Source organism: Neophocaena asiaeorientalis, unplaced genomic scaffold (genome assembly GCF_003031525.2).
Source record: "Neophocaena asiaeorientalis asiaeorientalis breed wild unplaced genomic scaffold, Neophocaena_asiaeorientalis_V1.1 scaffold91, whole genome shotgun sequence".
NCBI classification, from domain to species: Eukaryota; Metazoa; Chordata; class Mammalia; order Artiodactyla; family Phocoenidae; genus Neophocaena; species Neophocaena asiaeorientalis.
The window spans coordinates 650,780-677,971 of NW_020173198.1; the positions used below are offsets into that span (position 1 = coordinate 650,780).

Consider the following 27,192-nt stretch of genomic DNA (forward strand, 5'->3'; position numbering starts at 1 on the left):
AAGTTTAAGAAATATTGCTCTTTTCTGTTTATTTCAAGTTTATGTGACTGGTTATACTATATCATTGCCTTGATTAATCAATGTTTATATAATTTTAAAACTTTATGCTATAAAACTCACAGGGGAATAATCATAGGTTATTGCCTACAGGATTTCTGGTCATTAAGAAAAGTTTTAGAACATGACTCCTCATATAATCTTGTTTATAAAATAAATTACTTTCACTATTTATAACCTCTCCTGGGAATATAATATGCTACTAGTTTAAGGTCTAAATTTATTTGGCTTCCACACATTAAAAGTTTATCTATAACCTTTCTCCCCACTATGAATAATAGGATATTGCATGGGATGAAAAGGTCTGACCAAAATTTTCCAATATTTATATATTCATATGAGTCCCTTACCCCACCCCCACCCCCGCCAGGGCAAAGTTAAAAATTCTGAGTTATGTGCTGAGGAGTAAGTGAAGGACTGTGGCTTAAGGTTTTCTCACATTTATTATATTCACATAATTTCTTCCGAGTATGGATTTTCCTATGTTGATTAAGGTGTGCACTCTGGCTGAAGGCTTTTTCACATTCATTACATTTATAGGGTTTCTCTCCTGTATGAGTTCTCTCATGCTGATTAAGATGTGTCCTTTGGCTGAAGGCTTTTCCACAAAAACTACACTCATAAGGTTTCTCTCCAGTATGAAGTCTATGATGTTCCGTAAGGGATGTGATACGGCTAAAGGCTTTACCACACTGATTACATTTATAGGGCTTCTCTCCAGTATGAATTCTCAGATGTTGAGTAAAGGATGAATGTTGACGGAAGGCTTTCCCACATTCATTGCATATAAAAGGTTTTTCTCCTGTGTGAATTCTCTGATGTTGAATAAGATGTATCCTCTGGCTGAATCTTTTCCCACATTCATCACACTTATAGGGCTTCTCTCCTGTGAGTACTATCTGAGGTTGAGTAAGAGATGAGTTTTGGCTGAAGGCCTTCCCACATTCACTGGGTTTCCCCTCAGTATGAATATGAGTAGTAAGAAGAATATGTTGATTGAAGATTTTTCCACACTCATTATATTCATAAGGATTCTCTCTTACATAGTTTCCCTGATAGTAGGTGAAGTCTGAATTATGCTTGGTGCTATTTCCTTGTGTGTCAGAATTAACGGGTATCTTAATTGAAGGAATTCTCTGATGCATAACAAGGTTTGAGTTCAGATTATAGTTTTCCCCAAATCTATTACATTCAAGGCTTCTCTCCTGTGTGATCTTTTTGTGGGTGAAAGATAGTTGTCCTAAATGTCTCTGCTGGTTTTCTTGGTTAGATTCTAACCGGTAATCAAATTCCCAGAGTCCACCTAAGATGGAGTACCAGAAACTGTCTCCTGTTAATCTCTCCATTAGCATGTCACAGGTTTTATTTTCATCAGAAATATTCTGGTTTGACTTTTTTATTTCTGGACTATTCTCCCCATCTAAAAGAAATTCAGAACATAAAAACACTTTTCAGTATTCTCTGTTTTGTAGAAGAAATTATTGCATAGTGAATTACCAAATGAAACTGACAGTAATGCAGACAAGGCAAATGTGGCATTAAAAGTTTTGAAATATGGCTATGTAACAGGGGAAAGACTACAGAAGGATGACAAGAAGCAGTGAGCAGGTGGAAATTTTAAAATATGTGTGGTAATCATAAAAAGAAGAGATCAATCAGGAGCATACATAGTTGAAAGGAAATGGAAAGGAGAATAAGAAATATCAGGGTAAGGTCTGTGTTCAGAGGTGGGAGACAGAGAAAAGACTACTTACAGAAGACAGGTCCAAGTCCAAGACCTTCTAAATCTCACCTGTGGATTATTCTATTATAATATCAACTACTGGTTTATTTTAAAAGTATGTCTTCTGATTTTTAATCTTTTGTTTAAAATGATAAAACTAATACTTGCTTATAGTAACATATCCAATGTACAAAGTAAGAATTCCACCCCCTAAATGTAATCATTGTTAAGTTTGGAGCCTCTCTTGCCAGATTTCTCCTATATTCACATAAATATAAATGTAACCATATTTTGAACAAGCATGACACATGGATTGTGGTAAAAACAAAATTTCATTTCAGTCTCCCACTGCTTCTTTAAACTTTATTTAGTGGGGGTATTTTTCCTCTGCTTCTGTATGAAGATTTGGACAGGACCCATGCTCTTCCTTTATTAGGTAACAGATACTCCTACTCTTACATTAAGTTGCAAACACAGTCTCTATTCAGTAATTAAAGTGTTCAGTCATGTATAGTATTCAAAACTTCAAAATTAAGCCCTCTCCCCTTCCTTGGGCTGTTACAGAGTCAATATTCCTCCTTCTCTCTCCCTGCCTCTCCCCCCCTCTACTCCTTCCCTGCTAGTCTTTTCCCTGCTTCTACTCTGCTTCTTTCTCCCCTTAACTATTTCCCTATACACCTCTTCCTTCACTCACTAACTCTTGTTTAATTCCCTTCTAACAAGAGTTGGAGGGTAGCAGCTGTGTGGAGGGAAGAGAGATCAAGAGATAGGCCAGTTTTTGTACAGTAGCTTCACATTCTCAGCTTGGTGGATGTTTAAAACAGACTCACTTTTGGGAACTTTTATGACTCTTGGAAGGTTCTAGCTAGACCCCTCTCTCTCCAGTCATTTCCATGATCTAGGATAGATATATTTCTATTTTGGGTAATCCCTTGGGACCAGCCTTAGGGCATGAATGAACCCTATTGGACGAGATCATGTTGGCTGACTCATGAAAAACACTCATAATACCTTGTCCCAATAAAACTTGGGTAGCGCAGACTGATCCTAACTCAGCAGCTTCTCCTGGCTTACCCATCAAAGCCATTTCCTTAGTCAGAGTCAGCTGTTCTCAGGCCTTGTACTGCTTTAGCTTTCTCAGACGTGAATCATGCACTAGTCCTGGTCTTCTACCCGCAGGGGAGGTATATACAAAGCTGTACGAGTGGTCCCCTTGAAGCTGGCACATATACTTATGGTCAAGGACACCTGACAGCAAAAGAGGCAACATTAATAAATAATTATGCCAGCAACTGTCCTGGGAAAATAAAATAGAATTATACCATAATAATGTTTTTTATTTTGCTTTCTTACATTATTGCATATCATGAACACACTTCCATGTCATCAAATACATTTCTACATAATTTTTAAAGGACTGTAAAATATCCAATTTTATGGATGTGCCAAAGTTAGGTTACTTCGGGCTTATTCTTATCACAAATAGCACAACATGAAGAGTTAGTTGGCTGAACATGCAATAGAAATTTTAAAAAGAAAAAAAAGTCCAAGTCAGAAAATTAAACTTACTCTGGTCAAGAATTAAATTATATGTGGAAAAAATGTGATTTAAAAGATTTATTTTAAACCAGTTTATCATTTCAACTGAATTATCAACTGGACCACTTTATTTTCAGATAAAATGCTTTTGTCTGCTCAGGGACTTTGGCTCTAAAATGGTTGGAATAATTGGCTGGAGCTCAGAACACTGTCTTTTCTATTCTCTTAGCATCAAAATCCACAGGCTGCTGACCTGGCTCCTGGAACCACAGGTAAGTGTGGTGCTCTAGGCTCCTACAGCCTAGGAGTAGATTTCAGGGCATTCACTGCCTAAGGCCTATCTTCCAGAACTTTCATTTATCCCTGGAAACAGGGCAGCCTGATCAACATACCAGGAGGAGTGATAGTGCATGAAATGTACAGGCACTGCTCCCCCATGGTAGACACCCTCAAGGCACATCAGATCTTCAACCAAAGGGTTGCCACCCAGCAAGACGCCAGGGGACAGGGTCTAGACTCCAGATGGAGACAATGATTATCTTGGGCTTTAAAGCAGTTTTGAAAAACAAACTCTAGTCTCTTTGCTCCAGCTCCTCACCTAACCCGAGCCCCTATGTTAGTAGACATGACTGCAACTGCCCTTAAGAGGAGGGTGGGCACTGCTAAGGATGAACACCCTCATCAAGCATTATACAGGGGCTTCCCTGGTGGCGCAGTGGTTAAGAATCCGCCTGCCAATGCAGGGGACACAGGTTCGAGCCCTGGTCTGGGAAGATCCCACATGCCACGGAGCAACTAAACCCATGCACCACAACTACAGAAGCCTGTGCTCTAGAGCCTGCGAGCCACAACTACTGAGCCCATGCACCTCAACTACTGAAGCCCACGTGCCTAGAGCCCGTGCTCCACAACAAGAGAAGCCACCGCAATGAGAAGCCCGCGCACCGCAACGAAGAGTAGCCCCCGCTCACTGCAACTAGAGAAAGCCCGTGCACAGCAACGAAGATCCAATGAAGCCAAAAAAAAAAGATGATAGCATGACATTCATAAACACAAATATAATCTAAAATCTGGGAAGAGAATGTGGGTGAAATACTGAGGCTAGAAATGTAGAAATGGGAAAATGAACATAGAAAGGCCACTTAAAAGCACGATACTACAGAGTGAACACCAAGTCCATAAGAATATATGCCTTTAAAAGAATAAGGAGGGAGAGAGGGTATTTAAAGGAGCAGGTAGAGAGACAGGGGAGAGGCCAGAAGAAGCAAGAATGGTGTGTATCACAAGCCAGAATGTACTTTCAGGAAAGTCAAGTCAGCACAGTTAAATGCAACACAATCATAGGAGACAATAACTGTGGTTTTTTTAGTCACTGGATTTGACTGGAAGGAAGTCAGTGGTAATCTCCAAGAAAACAATTTTAGTAACACCGGTAGTACACCTTTGTCACATCACAAAAGTGAGCTAGAGAATTAGAACTGAGGCTATGGGTTTTAGACAAGTTTAACGTGTTTGATAATAAAAAGAAAAAAAAAAAGAACGAAAAATGGATAAAAATGGCAGAGGATTTTTGATATGGAGAAGAAAAAGATTTAAAGAATACCGAGAGGATGTATGAATAAAGAGAGAAAGAAAATGCGTCATGGAGATTTGCAACATCAAGGTATTTATGGACATCCAAACTAACACCTTCAAAATAAATTTGTGTTGTGTAAGTTTTTTAAATAATAAGTATATATTATCTGTTTAATCAGAAAAAAGGTAAGAGAGTCATTTCCACTTTGGAAAAATGTCAAATATGAACTGAATTTTTAAGAAGCATGCCTCTTTAAATCCCAGAGGCACATATTTGTAACACACTCAGTTAAGTATTTCAAAAGCGACTATTTTCCTTCACTGAGGTGCAAACACCCAAATGCTTGCTTCTCACCTGGATGGCTGTCTGGTGGGCAGTCTCTCTCCATCATCCACTGCTCCTCCCGCTCCAACTGAGTGATCACCTCTGGCTTATAAAGTTGATGCCCTATTCATGGGAAAAAATGCGTATCTTAGAATTTTATACTGGGAACAAAAATCTCTCTCAGAACTCATTTCCAACCTGTTTAATCTTTAGGGCCTCCGGATTTGGAAAGGGGAGGCTTCAGAGGCAGCAAACTAAAGCTACCCATCTCAAAATCAGGACCTTTTACCTGAGAAGAAAGCAAAAAACAGAGGTCTCTGTCTCCAAAACTGATTAGCATTCTTCCATCCTGGCCTGAACTATACACACAAAAGCTTCGAAGGTTTTCACTACTAAAGGAAAGAAACCCATGTAGAATGAGTTCCAGTCTTACAGGGATACCATCCTTACCCAGTGCAACCAGGTTCCTGTAGTTTTCCAGCATCACGTCTCTGTAGAGGTTCTTCTGAGCAGGGTATAGCTGGTCCCACTCCTCTCTGGTGAATTCCACAGCCACGTCCTGGAATGTCAGTGATTCCTGAAACACCAAGTACATCCTTGCTCAGAGAGAAAACTTTTTTTTACGGGGGCCCTTAGGGGAAGAGGCAAAGGTGCTGCAGTAGATAAAGGTTAGGATGTCTAAAGAGTTGTGCTGAAAGTCTTCAGGGCTCTGAGTAATCCAGGTCAAAATTTTGGAAGCAACAATTCTATCTTCTATCATCTTTCAAGACAGGTTTAAAAACATGCATGAAATAATGCTTGCTTTTAGGCTTTTTACAACCTGCTGCAGAGGAAACTCTCTCATATCATCTAAACAATTAAAAAGCTACATGGAAAATTCATGCTATTAAGATTTCAGAATTGAAAGAATTCAGGATATGTTGAAATAGTGAAAGTAGGTATCAAGTTGGTGGATCATGTGTACAACCTTAACAGATTTTTAAGCTTTAGACAGAAGAGGAGAGAGAATATTCCAGTGTGTTTTAAAAGAAAAAAAAAAAAAAAGGCAACAAGGGCAAATAGGTTGAGAGTAGAAGGCACGTGATGCATGTTGGGATCAGTAAAAGAAAAAGCCCATCCTCTCCCTTTTTCTTTCTATAATTTTCCTGGACTGTTTAAGAGTAAGTTGCAGAGGGACTTCCCTGGTGGCGCAGTGGTTAAGAATCCGCCTGCCAATGCAGGGGACACGGGTTTGAGCCCTAGTCTGGGAAGATCCCACATGCTGTGGAGCAACTAAGCCCGTGCGCCACAACTAACTGAGCCTGCGCTCTAGAGCCCGTGAGACACAACTACTAAAGCCCGTGCTCCTAGAGCCCGTGCTCCACAACAAGAGAAGCCACCCAATGAGAAGCCGGTGCACCGCAACGAAGAGTAGCCCCTGCTGGCCGCAACTAGAGAAAGCCTGCGAGCAGAAACGAAGACCCAACGTGGCCAAAAATAAATAAATAAAAATAAATAAATCTATTAAAAAAAAGAGTAAGTTGCAGAGGTGATGCCCCTTTACCCCTAAAAAATGTATTTATTTCCTAAATACAAGGAATTCTCTTACGTAACAACAGGATGATCAAAATCAGTAAATTAACATCAATACCGTGCTATTGTCTAAGCTATATACTTATTCAGATTTTACTAAATGTCCTAATAATGTCCTTTATAACAAAAATCAAGATTTTTGATTGTCTTGTATCTTTTGTCTCCTTGAATCTGCAACAGTTCCCCAGCCCTTCTTTGTATTTCCTAACACTGACATTTTGAAAACACAGGCTAGTTATTTTGTAGAGTAAACCTCAATTTGGGCTTGTCTAATGTCTCATCATGAGTAGATTCACACTATGCATTTATGGCAGGAATAGTTCAGGAGCGATGCTGGGTTCTTCTCAGTGAATTGTACGCATTGTTGACTAGTTCCATTACTGGCAATGTTAACTTTGATAATTTGGTTAAGGTAGTTACCTACCAGTAATTTCCCTTGGAAGATTACTACTGAATCCTGTAATTACTAAGTTTCTTGTGGGGGAGATACTTTGTTCCTCCTCAGACTTTCACCCACTCATTTTGGTTTTCACTGATAATTCTTGCCTGAACCAGCTGTAATTTTCATGGTGCTTTTCTAATGCCAACACTCTTTGTACATTATTAGTTGGCTTTCTACTGTGCTGAAGAAGTTTCCCTTCCTATTTATTCATTAATTTATATGAGGTGGATTTACTTACTTATTTTATTCTATAAGTTATAATAATTTACTATCACTATTTTTTAAATGCTCAGATGGTCCTAGATTTAACCAGAAGCAGCCCCTTCAAACTGGCTTCTTTGTTCTTTTGAAATGTACCTATCATTCTTTGAGTACTTTACTTTTTGGGATAGAAAGATGTTCTTTCAAGGCTCATGTTGTGCTTTTCCTGCTCCAAACCTGGAATCGGCCATTTCTCAAAGGATCCCTGATTCCTTCTAATGGTCAAATACTGAGCAGCTCTGCTTCCCATTAGAAGATCTACAGGGTCACAGTCTGTCATGTTCTGCTCTGTTGGTCAAATACTGAGTGGCTATGTCTGGTTCCTTTTAATGGAGAATGGCACTTGGACACCAATATCTGGGCACTAGATGTGTCCAATGCTACTGAAGTATTACTGCTTCTAGGCCCTCTCAGGGGTCACACCTGGGAAAGAGAGGAATATACATAATGATGTATGTATACACACACAACTCCATACCCAATTCTGTATTTAGTTATATGTATTAAAACCCATGAGTCCACACTGACACCTCTAATTCTAATCCAACATGGCAAGGTTCATTCCATCCTCCTCTCTTTTCATATCTGTAATTCCCTTCTCTGACCATGAGAAACCTGGCTCCTGTTATGCACAGTGAATTTGCTTATTTGCTCAATCCTAGAATGTAAAGAAAGTGGTTTCAGTATTGCTAACACATGCCTCAGTGTAAAACAAGCCTACAAATGAGAGTTCACTGTTTAGAACTGTTTTGCTTTTAGCCTGAGGACATAGAGTATAAATAACTATTTAGGTTCAAAAGTTAACTCCTTTCCAGTGTGGATATATCAGTAACTTGAAGTAAGTTTGGTTCAATTGTTTCTGTTTGTATTCAATTTTAAGCCCTCCTCCCATACCACTGCACTCCATTCCCTCTTTTTCACCCCAGTCCCATATAAGCCCTACAAGTAACCAAACTCATTAGACTCAAGTTTACCCTTCCAATGTCTCTTTTTGCTCAAACAAGCAAATAGATCTATATGCATATTTTTAAAATATTTATTTGTTTTCGCCGGGTCTTAGTTGCAGCAGGTGGGCTCCTTAGTTGTGGCTCGCGGGCTCCTTAGTTGTGGCACATGAACTCTTAGTTGCAGCATACATATGGGATTGAGTTGCCTGACCAGGGATCAAACCTGGGCCCCCTGCATTGGGAGTGCGGAGTTTATCCACTGCGCAACCAGGGAAGTCCCTATATGCATTTTTTTTTTTTTTTTTGCGGTACGCGGGCCTCTCACTGTTGTGGCCTCTCCCGTTGCTCAGCACAGGCTCCGGACGCGCAGGCTCAGCAGCCATGGCTCACGGGCCCAGCCGCTCCGCGGCATGTGGGATCTTCCCGGACCGGGGCACGAACCCGTGTCCCCTGCATCGGCAGGCAGACTCTCAACCACTGCGCCACCAGGGAAGCCCTATATGCATATTTTTATTTCCTCTTCTTTTTTACACAAAAGTAGCATTTTACAAATACTCTTTTGCACTTTGATATTTTTTCACTGAACAGCTTATCCTGGAAATCCCTCCACATCAATTCATAGATATCTTCCTCATTCTTTTTTATAGCTGGATGGGACAGTGTGAATGTTCCACAGTTTATTTAACTAGTCTATTAACAGACATTTTAGCTGCTTTCTACTCTCTTGCTACTACAAATCATGCTGTAATGAATTATCTTTTATGTATATTATTCTGCAATTGCATGTAAGTCTACCTCTAGAATCCAAAAGAGCATATGAATCTTCAATTTTGATATATATTGTCAAACTGACCTCCACAGGGGTTGTATCAGTTCTGTAATTATCTATTGCTGTATAACAATCCACCCCCAAATTTAGTGGCTCAAAGCAACAACAATCATTTATTTTGCTCACAGAATCTGTAACATGCGCAGGACTCAGTGAGACTAGCTCATCTTTGTTCCATTTTGTTTCAGCTGGGGCGGCTCAACTTTGGGCTGTAGGATTCACTTTTAAGAGGCTCATTCATGTGGCTGGCAAGTTGGTGCTGGCTGTCAGCTGTGAGCTCAACCAGGGGCCTCAGGTTCTCTCCATATGGGCCTCTCCACAGGCTGCTTGGGCTTCCTCACGGCATGGTAGCTGGACCCCAAATGCAAAACTCCCAAGAGAACCAGCTTTCATCATCCAGCCTCAAGAGTCACATAGCTTCACTAAAAAAAGAGGTGATATATGTATATGTATAACTGATTCACTTTGCTGTACAGCAGAAACTAACACAACATTGTAAATCAACTAGACTCCAATAAAAATTAAAAAAAAAAAAGAGAGTCACATAGCTTCAGTTCCACCACAGTCACAGGCCTGCCCAGATCCAAGGGGAAGTAACACACTCCCACATCTCTTGATAGAAAGAGTATTTATATCATAGTATATGAGGAGCCTATGGAATGGGAGAAATTGTGCCATTTTCAGAAAATACAATCTGCTACTGTCTACCCTCTGAATGTAAACATTCACATCCCTCCCACATGCAAAATACACTCATCTTCCTCAAGACTCCCATGTTTCGTCCCGTTAGAGCGTCAGTGTGAAGTCCAGGATCTTGTCACCTATATCAGGTCCACATGCAGATGAGGATCTTTGAGCACAGTTCCTCAGGTACAGTTCCTTGAAAGCTTTCTCCCTATTTTTCCTTCTGTGAGCTAAAGAAATAGTTATCTGGCCCCCACCCTCTACCCTTCACAAACTCGAAGCAGTGGGAAAGGCATAGAAATAACCACTAGAGACACTCCCATTCAAGTACACAGCAATTCATAGCAATTCTAAAATGTAGCTGAGCTGGGCACGTGTTGAGAGATGTGAATGACAAATAGTTTTCTTTTCAAGCTCAGTAATTCCTGGCTCCTTTATATTTATTTTTTAAAAATTTAAATATTGTTGATGTACAATATTATATGTTACAGGTATAGAGTATAGTGACTCACAAATTTAAAGGTTATACTCCATTTATAGTTATTATAAAATACTGGCTATATTCCCTGTGTTGTATATCCTTGTAGCTTATTTTATACATAATAGCTTATATCTCTTAATCCCCTACCAATTGTATTGCCCCTCTCCGCTTCCCTCTCCCCAATAGTTTGTTCTCCATATCTGCAAGTCAGCTTTTTTTGTTTTATTCACTAGTCTGTTGTGTTTTTTAGATTTCACGTGTAAGTGATATCATACAGTATTTGTCTTTCTCTGACTTATGTCATTTAGCATAATGTCCTCCAAGTTCATCCATGTTGCTGCAAATGGCAAAATTTCATTCCTTTTTATGACTGAGTAGTATTTTGTTGTGTATATATATACCACATCTTTATCCATTCATCTGTTGATGGACACTGAGGTTGCTTCCACATCTTGGCAATTGTAAATGCCACTCTGATCATTGGGGTGCATGTATCTTTTCAAATTAGTGTTTTAGATTTTTTTTTGATATATACCCAGGAGTGGAATTGCCGGGTCATGTGGTAGTTCTATTTTTAGTTTTTTTGAGAGACCTCCATACTGTTTTCCACAGTGGCTGCACCAATTTACCTTCCCACCAACACTGTATGAGGGTTCCCTTTTCTCCACATCCTTGCCAAAATTTGTTATTTGTGTTCTTTTTGATGGCAGCCATTCTGACAAGTGTGAGGTGGTATCCCACTGTGGTTTTGATTTGCATTTCACTGATGATTAGCAATGTTGAGCATATTTTCATGTCTGGTTCCTGTATGTTTCTTTTTTTTATCTTCTTTTTCCTCTAGCATTTCACTTTAGGCAGCCAGAAGCTGCCAGTTGGCACTTTCAATCTTCTACCTGAAAATCTCCTTAAGTAGATCGTTGAGTCCATTAAGTATATTTCCTATTTTCCTTGTTACTGAAGGTGACAGTGTTGACCAAAATTCCTTCTTCAAGCTTCCCCTTTCCTCCAGCTCATAGTAAGATTTTCCTTATTATCCTTTAAGCCCTGTGAAAGGTCCCATAGGCCTCCACTAACTCTCCTTGAGGCCGTTATGATTCTACTAATAATCTTTTCCTTTCCATCTTCTGCCCTTTGTTCAACTGGCTCTGCTGCAAAGCCGATGACACATGTTCTATGTTTGTTTTGGTAGCACACCACTTCCAGGTAACAAAATCTGTACCAGTTATTTATCTATCACTGCATAATAAAGCACCTCAAAACTTGGGGGATTAAAACAGCAACTATCATTGATTTTGCTCACAAATCTGTAATCTGGGCATAACTTAGTGGGGACAGCTTGCCTCTGATCTACATGGCATCAGCTGGGAGGGCCTGACTGTGGTTTGGAGAGTCTACTTTCAAGATGGCTCACTCACATGGCTGGCAAGTTGGTACTGGCTCTCAGCTGAGAGCTCAGCCAGGTCTGTGGGCCTTGGTTCCTCTCCATGTAGGTTTCTGCATGAGCTGTTTGGATTTGTGTGTGTGTGTGTGTGTGTGTGGCAAGGTGGCTGGATTTAGACCAAGCATCATGAGCGAATGAAGCGGAAGTCTTACTGCCTCTTATGACCTGCCTTGAAAGCCACATAGTTTCACTTCTACTGGTCACAAGCTTGCACAGATTCAATGCAGGGAACACTGACATCGATGTCTCTTGATGGGATGAATGTCAAAGTCATTTTGGATGGCAGATATTTGGTCATTTTTCTGGAAATGCAATCTGCCACACACTCACATTAGCAATGTAAGAGAGTGTCTGTTTTCCCAAAGCTTTGCCAAGAGAGTATGTTATCAAGCTTGTGGAAAATATCAACCCCGTAGGAAATACAAAGCTTGGTGATAAAATGTCAAGCTTTCTCTAGTTTTAATTTAAATTTCCTCTTCTTATGAGTACAGATAAACATTTTTCCTGTGTTTAAGATGCATTTGAATTTTCTTTCCTGTGAATTGTCTTTTTATGTTGTTTTTCAATTGGACTCCTAATCTCTTACCTGATTTAGAGGAGTGTTTTATTATTATTATAAAGACTACTATTATTATTAGAAAGATTACCCTACTACAATTTGAGTAGCAAAAATATTTTTCCGAATTTGACATGCCTTTTTACTTTGCTTACAGTTTTCTTTTCTCATACAGATTTTTGGGTATTTTTAAAGAGTTGAACCCATCAATTTTTTCTTTTATGGCTTCTGGATTCTCAGTTGTAATTAGAAAGTCTTTACTCAGTGAACACTATAAAGGAATTCTCCCATTTTATTCTTGTGTTACTTCTATGGCTTAATTTTTCACATTTAAATATTTGATCAATTTGAAGACTATTCTGATGTAAAGTATGGGGTATGGATTCAACTTTACCTTTTTCCAGGTGGCTCCACAGAAATACCATCAATTATTGAATAAACCATCTTTTCACCACTGGTTTGAGATGGTTAGCTAACCACTGGTTAGCTATATTATATGCTAAATTCCTATTTGTTCAACAGATATTTATTCAGTGCTTCCTACATGCCAACTATAGGGCTTGAGATATACTAGTGAACAAGAGACTAAAATTCTCTTCCTTTATGAAACTCTAGCAGAGGAAGTAGAAGATAAACATGATAACTAGGTAAATTACATAGTGTGTTAGAAGATAAAAGAAGAGTAGAGGAAGAGGGTTTGAGAATGTTGAGGTGAGGCAGTTGCAATTTTATAAAGGTGGTCAGGAAAGATATAATTGAAGAGGTGACAATGGAGAAAAGACTTGAAAAGTTAACAGTACAAAGGCAAGAGTGTTTGTGGCATGATCAAGGAAGATGAATGAGGCCAGGGTAGATAGAGTGGAATGAGCAAGGAGGAGAAGTAAACGATGAAGTCAGAGAGGTAACAGGTCCGGATTCTGTAGGACTGTTTAGGCCATCATAAGGACTTTGGCTTTTACTATGAGTGAAATGGGAGCCATGCGTTTTGAGCACAGGAGTGACATGGTCTGATCTACCATTACCCTGCTATTTCCTGGGCTACATCTTTTTTTTTGTAACATCTTTATTGGAGTATAATTGCTTTACAATGGTGTGTTAGTTTCTGCTTTATAACAAAGTGAATCAGCTATACACATACATATATCCCTGTGTCTCCTCCCTCTTGCGTCTCCCTCCCACCCTCGCTATCCCACCCCTCTAGGTGGTCACAAAGCACCGAGCTGATCTCCCTGTGCTATGCGGCTGCTTCCCACTAGCTATCTATTTTACATTTGGTAGTGTGTATATGTCCATGCCACTCTCTCACTTCGTCCCAGCTTACCCTTCCCCCTCCCCGTGTCCTCAAGTCCATTCTCTATGTGGGCTACATTTTTTGAAGTCATCTTTTTTCTTCCTTTGTCTTTATCCCTCTCACAAAATCTCTTTCCCAGAGCAAAGCACTCAAGTCCACCTATTTTTCTCCATCTTCTAATTTTAAGGTATTACTTTCTATCATCTAGAATACTGCAATAGCTTCCTAAGGGATCTCTCCCCTTTCCTTTCTTGCCTTTCACAAATGCACTTACTATCTAGCATGCACCAGAGTGATGTTTAAAGTAGAATTCAGTTACTTATTATGTTATTACCTTGCTTAAATTCTCTCAAAGGCTTTCCACTGCACTTAGAATAAAAACCGAACTTCTTATCATGGTCATAAAGCCCTGTATACGTAGCCCCTGCATACTTCTCCAAGCTTATTCCAAGTCCCCCTCTCCGTCCACTCCAACAACAGTGGCCTTCTTTTGATTTCTCAAATATACCCATAGTTTTTGTACATGATGTTTAGCACATGCCTAAAATGCTCTTTTCCATTTACTTTTTTTTTTCCAAATCTGCTTTTTTATTGACCTCAGAAGCTGTCATCAAGCTTCATTATATCCAATTTAGTTTTCTCTGGTACACTGTTTATAATTTTAAAAAAATTTTTAATAAATTTATTTTATTTATTTATGGCTGTGTTGGGTCTTCATTGCTGCATGCAGTCTTTCTCTAGTTGCAATGAGCAGAGGCTACTCTTTGTTGCGGTGCACGGGCTTCTCACTGTGGTGGTTTCTCTCGTTGCGGAGCATGGGCTCTAGGCGCGTGGACTTCAGTAGTTGTGGCACGTGGGCTCAGTAGTTGTGGCTCGCGGGCTCTAGAGCGCAGGCTCAGTAGTTGTGGCGCATGGGCTTAGCTGCTCTGCGGCATGTGGGATCTTCCCGGACCAGGGCTCGAACCCACGTCCCCTGCAGTGGCAGGCGGATCTCTCAGATTACCAGGGAGGCCCCCGCCACTCCAGTCTTAATTGGACTTCTCTCCTCTCTGAGCACCTGCTGTATTTGTTGTCTTTGACATTCAGAGAAGAACCTAATGTTATACTTTTCTGAATATTAATTGTGTGATGTAGGCTTTAAAAAATCTCCTCCAATGAGTTTGCTACCTGTGGATAATGATTATCTCATAACAACATGGAACAACAGAAATCCTCCTTTCTGAAGCAGTCGAGACTGGTATCTGGTATGTACCAGCTAGTTAAAGTGGGGATCCATAAACAATATCTCAAAGATTTAAACATTTAAATTTAAAATACATAAGTGTACATTTACTCCCTTATCTTTTGATATGAGAATGATTTTAATGATTGAGTGCCCATATCCAAAATGTATCACTTCCTGTTTCATTAAATCAAAACAAGCAAATGACTCTTAGGAAATAATACTGGTATAGAACCCTCTGAGAGTTTTAGGGTTTTCCTTCAGTGTTTTAGTTTTGCTCACACCTAATTTGACAGCAATATTTTAAAAGGTGACTGGCATTTACTGAGTCTTTCCAAAGCATTCAACTAGTTTTCATAGAAACAACTTATCATACTTATACCTCATAGAGGTTTACATCATACTTAATCAAATTGTAACAACTGGTTTAAACAGGTTTTGGAAGAGATACAACAGATTCTTGATAAATATTAACTTGTGGCAGCAGATGTTCTCAGGTACATTAACAGTCCTGTTACCTTCAAGCAGTCACAGTGACTTGGGCGTCATTCATTGTTTGCAGACAGAGTGGCAAATGTTGTTTGAATTCTAGTGAGCTATTTAAGGGAAGGGTGATTAAAACACAGTCTATGGCTTCTTGTGTTACCTTTACAACATCTAGCTCAGACATGAGTCCGTGATCTGGTAAAAATGCTGAAGGAGAGAAGAGCTATAAAGGGGCACACAAGGAGAGTGGGAAATATCCCGTAGAGATCAGCATCTGTCACAAAAGTCTCAAGTGCTCTGGATTTTGGGGTCTTAGTACTTCTGAAAATTGAAAAATAAAAGTGCCCGCATTCTGAGAACTATAATAGCATTTCAGAGGAGAGTAAAACTGAACTTACCTGAGACCGCTGTATCTGTGATCCAACATTCATTTCCTTCTCCATGTTTCCCTCCTGGGAAAGTACAGCATTCTGAGAAGGCATTACTGGGAAAAAGAGAGAAGAAGAATCTTGTCAACGTATGACATTAAGGCTGAACCTAAATCTTGGGCCTTTTGTTTTGGATTAGGATGGCAAATGGCTTAGAGAGAAGCCCTCTAAGACATAAGCCTAAAGGCTGGGTGACTTAAGTGTGACATTCTTGTTCCTCTATCACATTGAGGAACATAATGCAGGACTTTCTCTCCTCTGTAGTATAACTCCACTTGTTGTGACATATGGGAAGCTCAAAGGTGCTCACTGGTTTTCAGCCCTAGCTACACACTTGGGGAATTTTTAAAAGATGCCAGTGCTTAGCCCCTATTCCCAGAGATTTGGATTTAATGGTCTAGGGTGATCCTGGGCAATAGCATTTTAAATTCTGAAGTCTCCAAGTGATTCTAAGTGGGAAATGAGAACCACTGAGATGAGGTGATGCAGAGAACATATGTTAAGGGCCTATTCTTTCCCTTTAAGGGGACAAACTCATCCCTAACCTCAAACTCCAGACATCTCCTCTACTCTCTTTAGGATGACCCTTCTAATATAGAAATGAGATTTCACTCTTTTCATTTTTCAGAATGTTCGCTTTCCTTTTTGAGTACCTGGATTCAGTCCTCCACCAGGATGACTACACCTCTTTGCAGTTCTTAAGTTGTAATGTCCCCAAAGCCTTGTTCTCTTCTAGTATGACAGTCAGGAGATACACCAGTACTAGCAGCTTCAGTATCCTTATCAGTCCCTGAAGGCTGATTTGTCCCAGTGCCTTATAGGAAACAGCCACTCCCAGGCATTAAAGGTGCCTCAACTCATGAGAGGGTCAGGAGCCAGTGGATATCCATGATAATGACTTCTGCTTCCCAGGAGCAGTCACTCTCAGAATCTTGCCTTGTTCATGCAGAGTTGAGATGCAGAGGTTCCTGAAAGTGGCTATTACATTCGTTTTTCTCCCTAAAGGCATCGATCCTTCATGTACAGACTTCACTATGATATTCAAATCTGTCTCCTGGTTGAGCAGTTTCAGGTTGAGCAACTGTAATAAGATGCACCAGAGTCAGCAGAAGAAATCCAGCAGTGTCAGTCACCTAGGGACCTAGGGAGTCTATAAAGACATACAAACTATTCATTCATGAAGATAGAGCCCCGTAGGATGTGGACTTCTTTAAAACAAGCAAAAAGCATTTTTTAAATTTCTCAGATTACAAAGAGCAGAGATGTACAGATGTATCAACTACAACAAACTTAGCCTCAGTCCTCTCCCACCTTCTCAGAACAGAAAACATGTGGTCCTTGCCCAGAGGCAGACTTTCAGATAGAGTTTTCTCCTCAGAAAGAAGAAAAAACAGGTGTTTCACCAATACGAACAACAGAGTGAAGTGTACTGATCTGCTAATACTCAGCAGAGAACATTTGTTCTCTGCTCACAAAAGTTGACCTGAAAAACTTTTCTCAAAAACTATTGATAGAAATGAAGAATGAAGTCATTTCTGAGAAGAAAAAGAGAAAACTGCAGTTCCAATCGAGTGGCCCTGTTAGATAAGGAAGCCATTCAAGCCAAGACATGGCACGATTCTAACATTTTACAACCAGCTGACTAAGAGGCAGACCTTTCAAGAGTAATTTTAAAGCACTTTAAGAACTAGGTCCTTATTTTTCCAAGCAAAAGCTCTAAAAAGGTCCTATGGTCTGAAGAGTCAGATAGAATCTACAAGGATGTCCTGAGGTTTCAAACCCAATCACCTGAAAACCATTTATTCACAACAACGAAAACAGCACTAACCATGTTAGTGGACAGGGTTTCTCCTTTATATTTGTGAACCCAAGGCAATGAAGAACATTTCAAATATATTATACATTGTATACAAATATAGCTAGTTTGAGAATACTTTTTTTAAAAAAATATTTATTTACTTATTTATTTGGTTGCGCTGTCTTAGTTGTGGCAGGTGGGCTCCTTAGTTGCAGTTCGTGGGCTCCTTAGTTGTGGCATGCGAACTCTAAGTTGCGGCATGCATATGGGATCTAGTTCCCTGACCAGGGGTTGAACCCCTGCCCCCTGCATTGGGAGCGCAGAGTCTCAGCCACTGTGCCACCAGGGAAGTCCCCTGAGAATACTTTTTATGGCATCTGATGGGACTAGGGTTCCTTAAAATACACCTTTGGAAATGCTGATTTAGTTCTCAGTTCCTTGGTTTAATGAAGGATTCTGAGTTTAATGAATTCTTGGCTTAATGAAGCTCTAATCACAGAGCTAAGTGAAAGAGCTGGTTCTAGAACACTTAGGTCTTCTGATTCAGCCCTGGGCTCTTTCTAGTATATGCTAAAGTCCTTTTTGCTACTTGTTTTCTCCCTTTTCCTTAAAAAAAAATCTGATCCCTTTCTTTTAATAATTTCCCTTTTAATTCCTATATTGGAAAGAACAGAAAAAGAGAACAACTCCCGACCCACAAACTGTGCAATTTCTCATACAACAAACGGGTGGAGCTTTCCAGAGAGAGAGACTGCAGAATTGCCAGTCTTTTTCAAACAAGTAACCATGATGGCTGGGAAAGTAACAAATTCCCTTGACTGATTAAAGAATACTAGAATTATAGTCAATTCAGAGGAAGAATGATTCTGGCTTAACAGTTTTCATTTTCACCCCAAGCTCTTCCAAAAATCTGAGTGAACTTCACTGCCCATAGAAAATCTATGCCGTGGTTCTCAATCTGGGCTGTGCATTAGACTCAGCCCAGATTTAAAATGACACTACAGATGCATATATATAGGGCCAGATGCATATATATAGGGCCAGATGCATATATATAGGGCCAGATGCATATATATAGGGCCAGATGCATATATATAGGGCCAGATGCATATATATAGGGCCAGATGCATATATATAGGGCCAGATGCATATATATAGGGCCAGATGCATATATATAGGGCCAGATGCATATATATAGGGCCAGATGCATATATATAGGGCCAGATGCATATATATAGGGCCAGATGCATATATATAGGGCCAGATGCATATATATAGGGCCAGATGCATATATATAGGGCCAGATGCATATATATAGGGCCAGATGCATATATATAGGGCCAGATGCATATATATAGGGCCAGATGCATATATATAGGGCCAGATGCATATATATAGGGCCAGATGCATATATATAGGGCCAGATGCATATATATATATATATATATATATATATGCATATATATAAAATGACACTACAGATGCATATATATAGGGCCAGATGCATATATATATATATATGCATATATATAAAATGACACTACAGATGCATATATATAGGGCCAGATGCATATATATATATATGCATATATATAAAATGACACTACAGATGCATATATATAGGGCCAGATGCATATATATATATATGCATATATATAAAATGACACTACAGATGCATATATATATATATATGTGTGTGTGTGTATATATATATATATATATATATATGGCAAGGCTCTACCCAAGAGCTACTAAATCAGAATCTGTCGAGAAGAATTCTGGCATCCACATATTTTTTAAATGCTCCACAAGTGATTCTGATGCAAGCAAGAACTCAGAACAACTATCAGAGCCTTTTGTTTCCTTCACACCCTCAATCCCAATGATTTTCACCATCATTCTACTTCAGTCACCCACTTCCAGGTCTGAACCACTTCTGAAATCTTTCTTACCTTACACAACACTAGACTGTGAATCGGGAGACCTAGGTTTTAGGCTAGATGGGGAAGAAAATGAAGGCAGGAGTAGTGGTTTAATAGATGCAGGGAAAATAGACAAAAGAGCAGTGTTTATCAAAGTATGGTCTGAAGATCACTTGAATCATGGTATTTGTTGAAAAGCAGACTCACTGGTCCTATCCTAGATCTCATGAAATAGCACCTCTGGAGATATTATTGGCCCAATAATTTGCATTACAAAATTATTTCTTCCCTGGAATCAGTCCGTTCCCTCCAGCCTCCCTACAGGCACGAATCTAGCACCTATCTTCTCATTCCTAGATCTTCAACTTTATCTTTCACTTTTATTGACTCCTTCCTATCATCATTTAAAATCATTTAATGTCTCTCCCAACATTAAAAATTTTCACTGGCTTTTACAGCCCTTTGCAACTACCATTCTTTATTTATTCAAGGCTACAACTCTTCAAAGGATTGTCAATACTTGTCTCTACTTCCTCATTACCCATTTATTTTTCAATTCTCTGTAATCTTGCTTCTGTTCTGCCATCAGCACTCCCCTGAAATTGCTCTGGTCAAGAATACCAAACTCTCTTTTGTAGTTCATACAATGGACCTCATTACTTCTTGCTTTCTTGAGCTCTGATGGTATCTGGTACTGCTGACAGCTGCGTCTTGCTTTACTTCAGTGGGCTATGTTCTAATCCCTTTTCCTCTGCCTACCATTCACATATTGTTGTTCCTTAGGATTTTCCAAAATCTACTCTCGCCCTCTCCACACTTGAAGTGAAGGGACTTTTAAAAGATTTGAACCTGACTCTATCAGTCCCTCACTTGAAATTCTTCAGCAGCTTCCTTAGGCTGGAGTACAAAGCCATAAAGAAACCTACGACCTGCTTCCTGTTCCCTCTCAAGCCACTCTGCTGTTTGCTTTTGAGGGTTCATACACAGCATCCTGCTTTTAGGTGTTTAAATGTGCCATGTGTGGGATCCACCCCCACCTCCTCCTCTAGCAATACCTACGGCTTCCTTCAGGTCTCAGCTTAAATCAAGTAAGATTTTGACATCACGGACGAAGTGAGGCCCCCTTGTACACACCTTCCTTCTTTAGGTAGCACTTTTTATTGTTGTAATTATTGTACAGTTATCCATCTTTATTTATACCTCACTACTGTGTGATGTTAACCTCCATGAAGGCATGAATCTGTTCTGTCTTGCTTAACTATTCTAATTTCAAGGTCCGGTATGTGATTCATAGTAGATATGTATCAAATATTTGCTCAATGAATAAATGAAAGGGTTCTGGTGTTTGCTCTTCTATTTTTTATTTTTTTAAAGTTATTTTTATTTTTTTGCGGTACGCGGGCCTCCCACTGTTGTGGCCTCTCCCGTTGCGGAGCACAGGCTCCGGACACGCAGGCTCAGCGGCCATGGCTCACAGGCCTAGCCACACCGCGGCACGTGGGATCTTCCCGGACTGGGGCACGGACCCGTGTCCCCTGCATTGGCAGGCGGACTCTCAACCACTGCGCCATCAGGAAAGCCCTATTTTTTAACTTTCTATTTTGAACCAATTTTAGACTTACAGTAAAGCTGCAAAAGTAGTACTCAGTTCTTAAATACCATTTACCCTACTTGTCCTAATATTAATATTTTACGTAACCATGGTACAATGATCAATACCAGGAATTTAACAATATTATTAATTCAAATTTCACCAGTTTTTCCACTAATATTCTCTGATCCAGGATCCCACATCGCATTTAGTTTTTATTTTTCCTGAGTCTCCTCCAATCTGTAACAGCTCCCCAGGTTTTCTTTCATGAGCTTGATACTTTTGAAGAGTACTAATGAATTATTTTGTAGAATGTCCCTCAATTTGGGTTTGTCTGATGTTTTCTCAGGGTTGGAATGAAGTTAAGATTTTTAGCAAGAATGACACAGAAGTGATGTGTCTTTCTTAGTGCATAATATGAATGGGCTTATGATGTAGATATGTCTTATGAATGGTAACGTTGACCATTATCACCTGGTTAAGGTGGTGTTTACCAGGTTTCTCCACTGCAACAATTATTAATATGGTGTTTGCTTAATGGTGATTTCTCTATTTCCCTCTTTCCTACTAATTATTAATTGGAATTTCTCCATAAGGAAAAGCTGTTCCTTGGCTCTAATTTATTTATATCTGTATGGATTTATGGATATTTGTTTTATTTTATGAGTTAAAATACAAAACATTATTATTTTATTATACAAACTGTTCCAGCTTTGGCCATTAGCAGGCTCCTGTGTTACTCTAACCAGCTCAGCTATTTTGAACACTTCCTGTCACCATAAGATGTTCTAGGCTCTTGTATTTTCCCTGACCATCCCTGGAATCAGCCAGTTCTCCAAAGAGCCCTGGTTCCATTTATTGGAAAAGTGTTTAGACACAAAAATCTGGGTACCAGGTGTGCTGCTTGCTACTGGTGTATCATTGCTTCTAGGCCCTCCAGGAGACTGAGCTACGAAGTATATATGTATGCATATCAACCACACATATACATACTTCTATTGTGTTTGTCTATATATTAAATACCATGAGTTCACACTGACACCTCTGGTTCCAATCCGATACCACAGGGCTCATTTTGGTCTTCTTCCTTTTCTCATTGGTAACTTCTTTCTTCAACAGTGAAAAGTTGTTGGCTCTCATTATCTACAATATATTTACTTATTTGTTCAATTCTGGTATACACACAAAGTAGTTTCAGAATTACTAACTCATACCCTTGTGAGAAACACATTTACTAGCTTGATTACAGCATTTATGTAGAGTTTTCTTTGTCTTTAACCTTAGAGTATCCAGTCAAGATAGTGGTTCCTAAAGTTACTTAGGTCAGTTCTTTTCTTTGCCACTTCCTTCAGTGAGATTATGTCATTCATTTGTACTACAGTTACGTTTACTTGTTAGTGTTTGTATTCATTCTCTTCTATTTTTACAGCCGTCCCCTGGTATCCCTGGGGGACTGGTTCCAGAATCCACTGCAGATACCAAGATCTGAGGATGCTCAAATGCTTTATATAATATGCTGTGTAGTATTTATATATAAACTATACATATCCTCCTGTATACTTTAAATCATCTCTAGATGACATTACTTATAATACCTAACGCAGTATAAATGCTACATAAACAGTTGCCTGCACATGGCAAATTCAAGTTTTGCTATTTGGAACTTTCTGGAATTTTTTCCCCAAATATTTTCCATCTGCAGTTGGTTGAATATATAAATGTGGAAGCCGCAAATACAAAGGGCTGAATGTAGTCTATTTACTCTCAGGTGGCTTCACCCATTGCTACGGTTTCATTGATCATCTTTTTTGAGCTATATAACCACATACACTCTTATTGGACATCCCCACCTACCTCGTGGGTTTGTTGTGAGGCTTAAGGGATTAAATATTTGTAAATATTTAGATCATATTAGCACTTAGTTAGCGGTATTTATATATTTTACATATTGCTCTTACTCTATCATATCCCCTGTCTCAAGGAATAGTGCTACCAAACCTGAAACCTGAGTGCCATTCCTGACCTCTCTTTCTTTCCCTTAGTCTCATTCCCCAATCAAACGTCAAATCCTGGTAAATTTCCCTCCTTAAACACGTAGTGAGTGTTCCATCTTCACTTCCACTACCTTTATTCAGGTATCATCTCTCACTTTGATTACTGCCACACCCATCTAACTGGTCCTTGACTTTAGTCCAACATTTTCTTCACACTGCAGCCAGAGAGATCTTTCTCCACACCCCTTCTCTACTGTGGAAACGCCTTCACTTTATTTTCTGACAAATATTAAAATGAAAATTTTAGTAAATACAGAAAAGCAGAAAAAAAATCACCTGTAATGTCATCACCTAGAGATAACCAATTACTTTTTTGGGATATAGCCTTTCAGGCTTTTCCCTCACAAACACACACACACACTCATGCACATTATAATATGGCATGTTATTTCTTTTTTGAAACCTGGATTTTAATTGATAATATTGTATACATCACTTCATGGTAGAAAACAAAAATCTAAATATTCATTAAAAAATAGGCTCATAGTATATTCCACTGCATGCGATACCTAAAGTTTATTTAACAAGTTTATTATTAGTAGACATTTAGGCCTCTCTCTCTCCTTCTTTCTCTGCTGTTACAGACAACAGCAAACATTATACAGTTTTGGCATAATTTTGCCTGACTATTTCCTTAGGATAAATTCCTAGCAGAGGAACTGCTGGGTAAAAAGGAAGGCAAAAGGTGTTCAGAAAGGTGTATCATTTTACATATTCAGCAATATATGATAGTGACCATTAGCCAATGTTAGGTATTATTCTTTTTAAATCTAATACACAAATAGTATTTAACTGCTGCTTTAATATGCAATTCTTAGATAACATGTAAGGTAGGATTTTTTTTTTTTTTTTTTTTGCGGTACGCAGGCCTCTCACTGTTGTGGCGTCTTCTGTTGCGGAGCACAGGCTCCGGACGCGCAGGCTCAGCGGCCATGGCTCACAGGCCTAGCCGCTCTGCGGCACGTGGGATCTTCCCGGGCCGGGGCATGAACTCGTGTCCTCCGCATCGGCAGGCGGACTCTCAACCACTGCGCCACCAGGGAAGCCCATAGGGTAGGATTTTTAACTTTTATATTTTTTCTTTTATAAATTACCCTTTTGTGTCAATTGTCCACTTTTCTACCATATTGTCTTTTTCTTATTGATTTCTAAGAGTCCTTTATCACATAGTCTGCAATAAAGGACTAAATGAGGTCTGAATCGTCCAAACTCTGCATATTCCAAGGAAAGGGCCCCTGAAACATCCCGTCTGTTAAGTGTGTCTCTGTTTACCTGAGGCCTTGGGACTGGTCAAAAAGTTTATGCTAACAATGGGATTTATGGTGGGAACCTTGGGCCATGTGGTATCAGCTTGCCCACTGGAGGAGCTGGAGACTGGAGGTCAGCAAAATGGATGGGCAGCCATGCTTATATGATCAACTTCCAATAAATACTCTGGACACCAAGGTTTGAATGAGCTTTCCTGGTTGGCAGTACTGCATACATATGGCCACACATCATTGCTCAGAGAATTAAGGACTACTTGCACAAGTCCATTGAGAGAGGACAACTGGAAGCTTGCACCTGGTCTCTCCTGGACCCTGCCTTACATGCTTTTTCATTGCTGATTTTAATCTGCATTCTTTCACTGTAATACTCACCTTACTGGGAGTGTAACAGTTTTGCTGAGCTCCGTAAGTACTTCTAGAACATCACTGAACCTGAGTATGGTTTGGGGACCTCTGAACACAGTAACCAGCAACTCCCCTGTCATAACATAGATAACAAATACAGTCTTCACTTTATCATTTGTCTCTAATTTTTGCTGCTTTCTGAAAAAGCTAATATTTTAAAATTTTACCTTAGAAAACCTGGGTTTTTTTTCTCTCTGTATAGGTTCTAAGTGCGTGTGAGGGTTTTTGTTTTGTTTTGTTTTCCTTACACAGATTATACACTTTAACAAGGTTTTTTTTTTTTTTACACATTCTACATAAAAACATGAGTATGCAAAACATGGGTGTACACAGAGTAAAATATGTGTGCCTTTCAACTTCTCTTCTACTCTACTTCCCTCCCTGGAGGTAACTCATTGTCAGTCACTTGGTTTGCATCCTTTTCTGTGTATTTATGAACATACATAATATAACCACATACATACTTAACATAATGCCCACCATACTATATTCATTGCTCTGCAACATCCTTTATTCACTAATGTCTTAGAAATCTTTCTTTGTGTGTTAACTTCACAATAAACTACATAATAAACTATCTTATTCTATTTTATAGCAGCACAATATTCCACTGTATGGGTCTATCACAATATGTTTAACCATATCCAGAGTGAACATTTAAGCTGTACCTATTTCTCAAATTACAAACAATATTGTAATAAACATCTTTGTACATACTTCCCTGTGCACCTGTGCAAGTATTTCTGCAGGACAGATCTTAGAATAGAATTTCTGAACCACAGAGTGAGCTCATTTAACATTTTTGTAAATGCAGTCAAATTGCCATCCAAAATACTTCCTCAACTGTACAACTGGTGCCCTTCCCCCCTGCACTTTCCTCAACACTTTGTATCACCAATATTTTTATATTTTGCCAGTCCAGTGGGTGAAAAATATCTGTCTTCATTTGCATTCTATGGTTACTTATGAAGTTAAGCACTTTTTTCATTGGTTTCCTGTATCTTCTATAAATTGCCTGTGCATATCCTTTGCCCACTTTTCTTTTTTCTCTTTTCTTTGTTCAACAAGTCTCTTTACATATTATAGACACTTTCTCTAACACATGTTGCAAATATTTTCTTCAAATCTCTAATTTTTAGCCCTTTGTTCTTTTCAAATACAAAAACTTTAAATTTTGATATCATTAAATTAATGAATTTTCCCCAGAGGGTTTTGTTTCCTGTTTGGGTGGTTTGGTAGGGCTACAGCATAAAGTGCAAGGGTGGAAGGCCAAGCAGTATGCAATATTAAGGTCATAAAGGGCTTTGAGGGCACTGCTAAGAAACTAAAACATTATCCTGATGGCAGCAGGGAAGCATATAAAAGTTTTCAGCAATAGAGTGACTTTCAACAAATTCTCCATTTAAGAAGAGCACCTACTAAGTGCCATGGTCAACTCTGTCTCTTAGAAAATGGTAACTTTTGTACCTTTTACATTTCCCACAAATCAAAATAACTAAAAGACACAGAAAGCTCATTATGTTAAAAGACACAATTAGGGGAATCTGCTCTGCCACATATTAAAACAAAATGGTATCAGTGCAGAAACTGTGAGGGCCGTGAAACAGTCTAGAAACAGATCCGAGTATACACACGCCTGCAGAATAGAATAAAAGCGTCATTTCAATTCAGTGGGAAAACAGATGATGGCAAGACCACCGGGGAAAAAGGCATATTCCTATCTAACACGTTATCACAAAATTAATACCAAGTAGGTTAAAATGTAAAAAAGAAAAAAAGCTATGTAAAAAATCCTTTAAAAGTATTACAAGAAAATAAAGGTGCATGTTTTAATACTCTTGAGATGGGGAAAACTTTCCAAAAATGATACCCACCCACGCCTATACCAAAATAAATTGCATAAGATATTAGAGGAAAATAGGTTTGTAATATTGGAATGCGGAGGCCTTCCTATCAAAGGGGCACAGGGTATCCAAGTAGTCTTAGGGCGCCGCTGGGGTGGCTCCGAGTCGACCGGAGGGGCGGCGTCCGCGACCCGGGACCCCGGGGCTTCCGCCCGCCCTGCCCCCTTGCCTGCCGCCCGCGGGGGCCGCACTCACCCGCCTCCACAGACAAAGGGCGCCCAGGCCGGCTCCGCCCCCTGACGACGACACCGCCGCTGCCGCTGCCCGTCCGGACCCAAGCGGGAGAGGGTGATGAGGGCCCTGATGCCTGAGCCAATGACGCCCAGTGACGGGGCCCCTGGGGTTGGACCAGCCGCCGGCGCAGCCGGGCTCTGACGAAAGCCTCCAAGCA

At 39.6% G+C, this 27,192-nt stretch overlaps 1 protein-coding gene across 6 annotated transcripts; it reads right to left on the reverse strand.

The window, feature by feature from the left end:
* ZNF713 (zinc finger protein 713) lies at positions 1 to 27,174 on the reverse strand. 6 transcript variants are annotated; one of them, XM_024744682.1, is made up of 7 exons: positions 26,997 to 27,123; positions 24,865 to 24,970; positions 16,513 to 16,940; positions 15,830 to 15,915; positions 5,670 to 5,796; positions 5,250 to 5,342; positions 428 to 1,477 (listed from the first exon to the last, which is right to left on the reverse strand). In XM_024744682.1, exons 4-7 carry the CDS (start codon positions 15,911 to 15,913, stop codon positions 435 to 437), a joined length of 1,347 nt encoding a protein of 448 aa, XP_024600450.1. In that variant the 5' UTR covers positions 15,914 to 15,915; positions 16,513 to 16,940; positions 24,865 to 24,970; positions 26,997 to 27,123; the 3' UTR covers positions 428 to 434. The 6 variants fall into 6 exon arrangements, 5 of the variants coding, with proteins under 5 accessions (XP_024600452.1, XP_024600450.1, XP_024600449.1 ...); XM_024744684.1 differs by lacking the exon at positions 24,865 to 24,970 and having other exon boundaries at positions 1 to 1,477; positions 26,997 to 27,174; XM_024744681.1 differs by lacking the exon at positions 24,865 to 24,970 and having other exon boundaries at positions 16,513 to 17,009; positions 26,997 to 27,105.
* Positions 27,175 to 27,192: the final 18 nt, after the last annotated feature.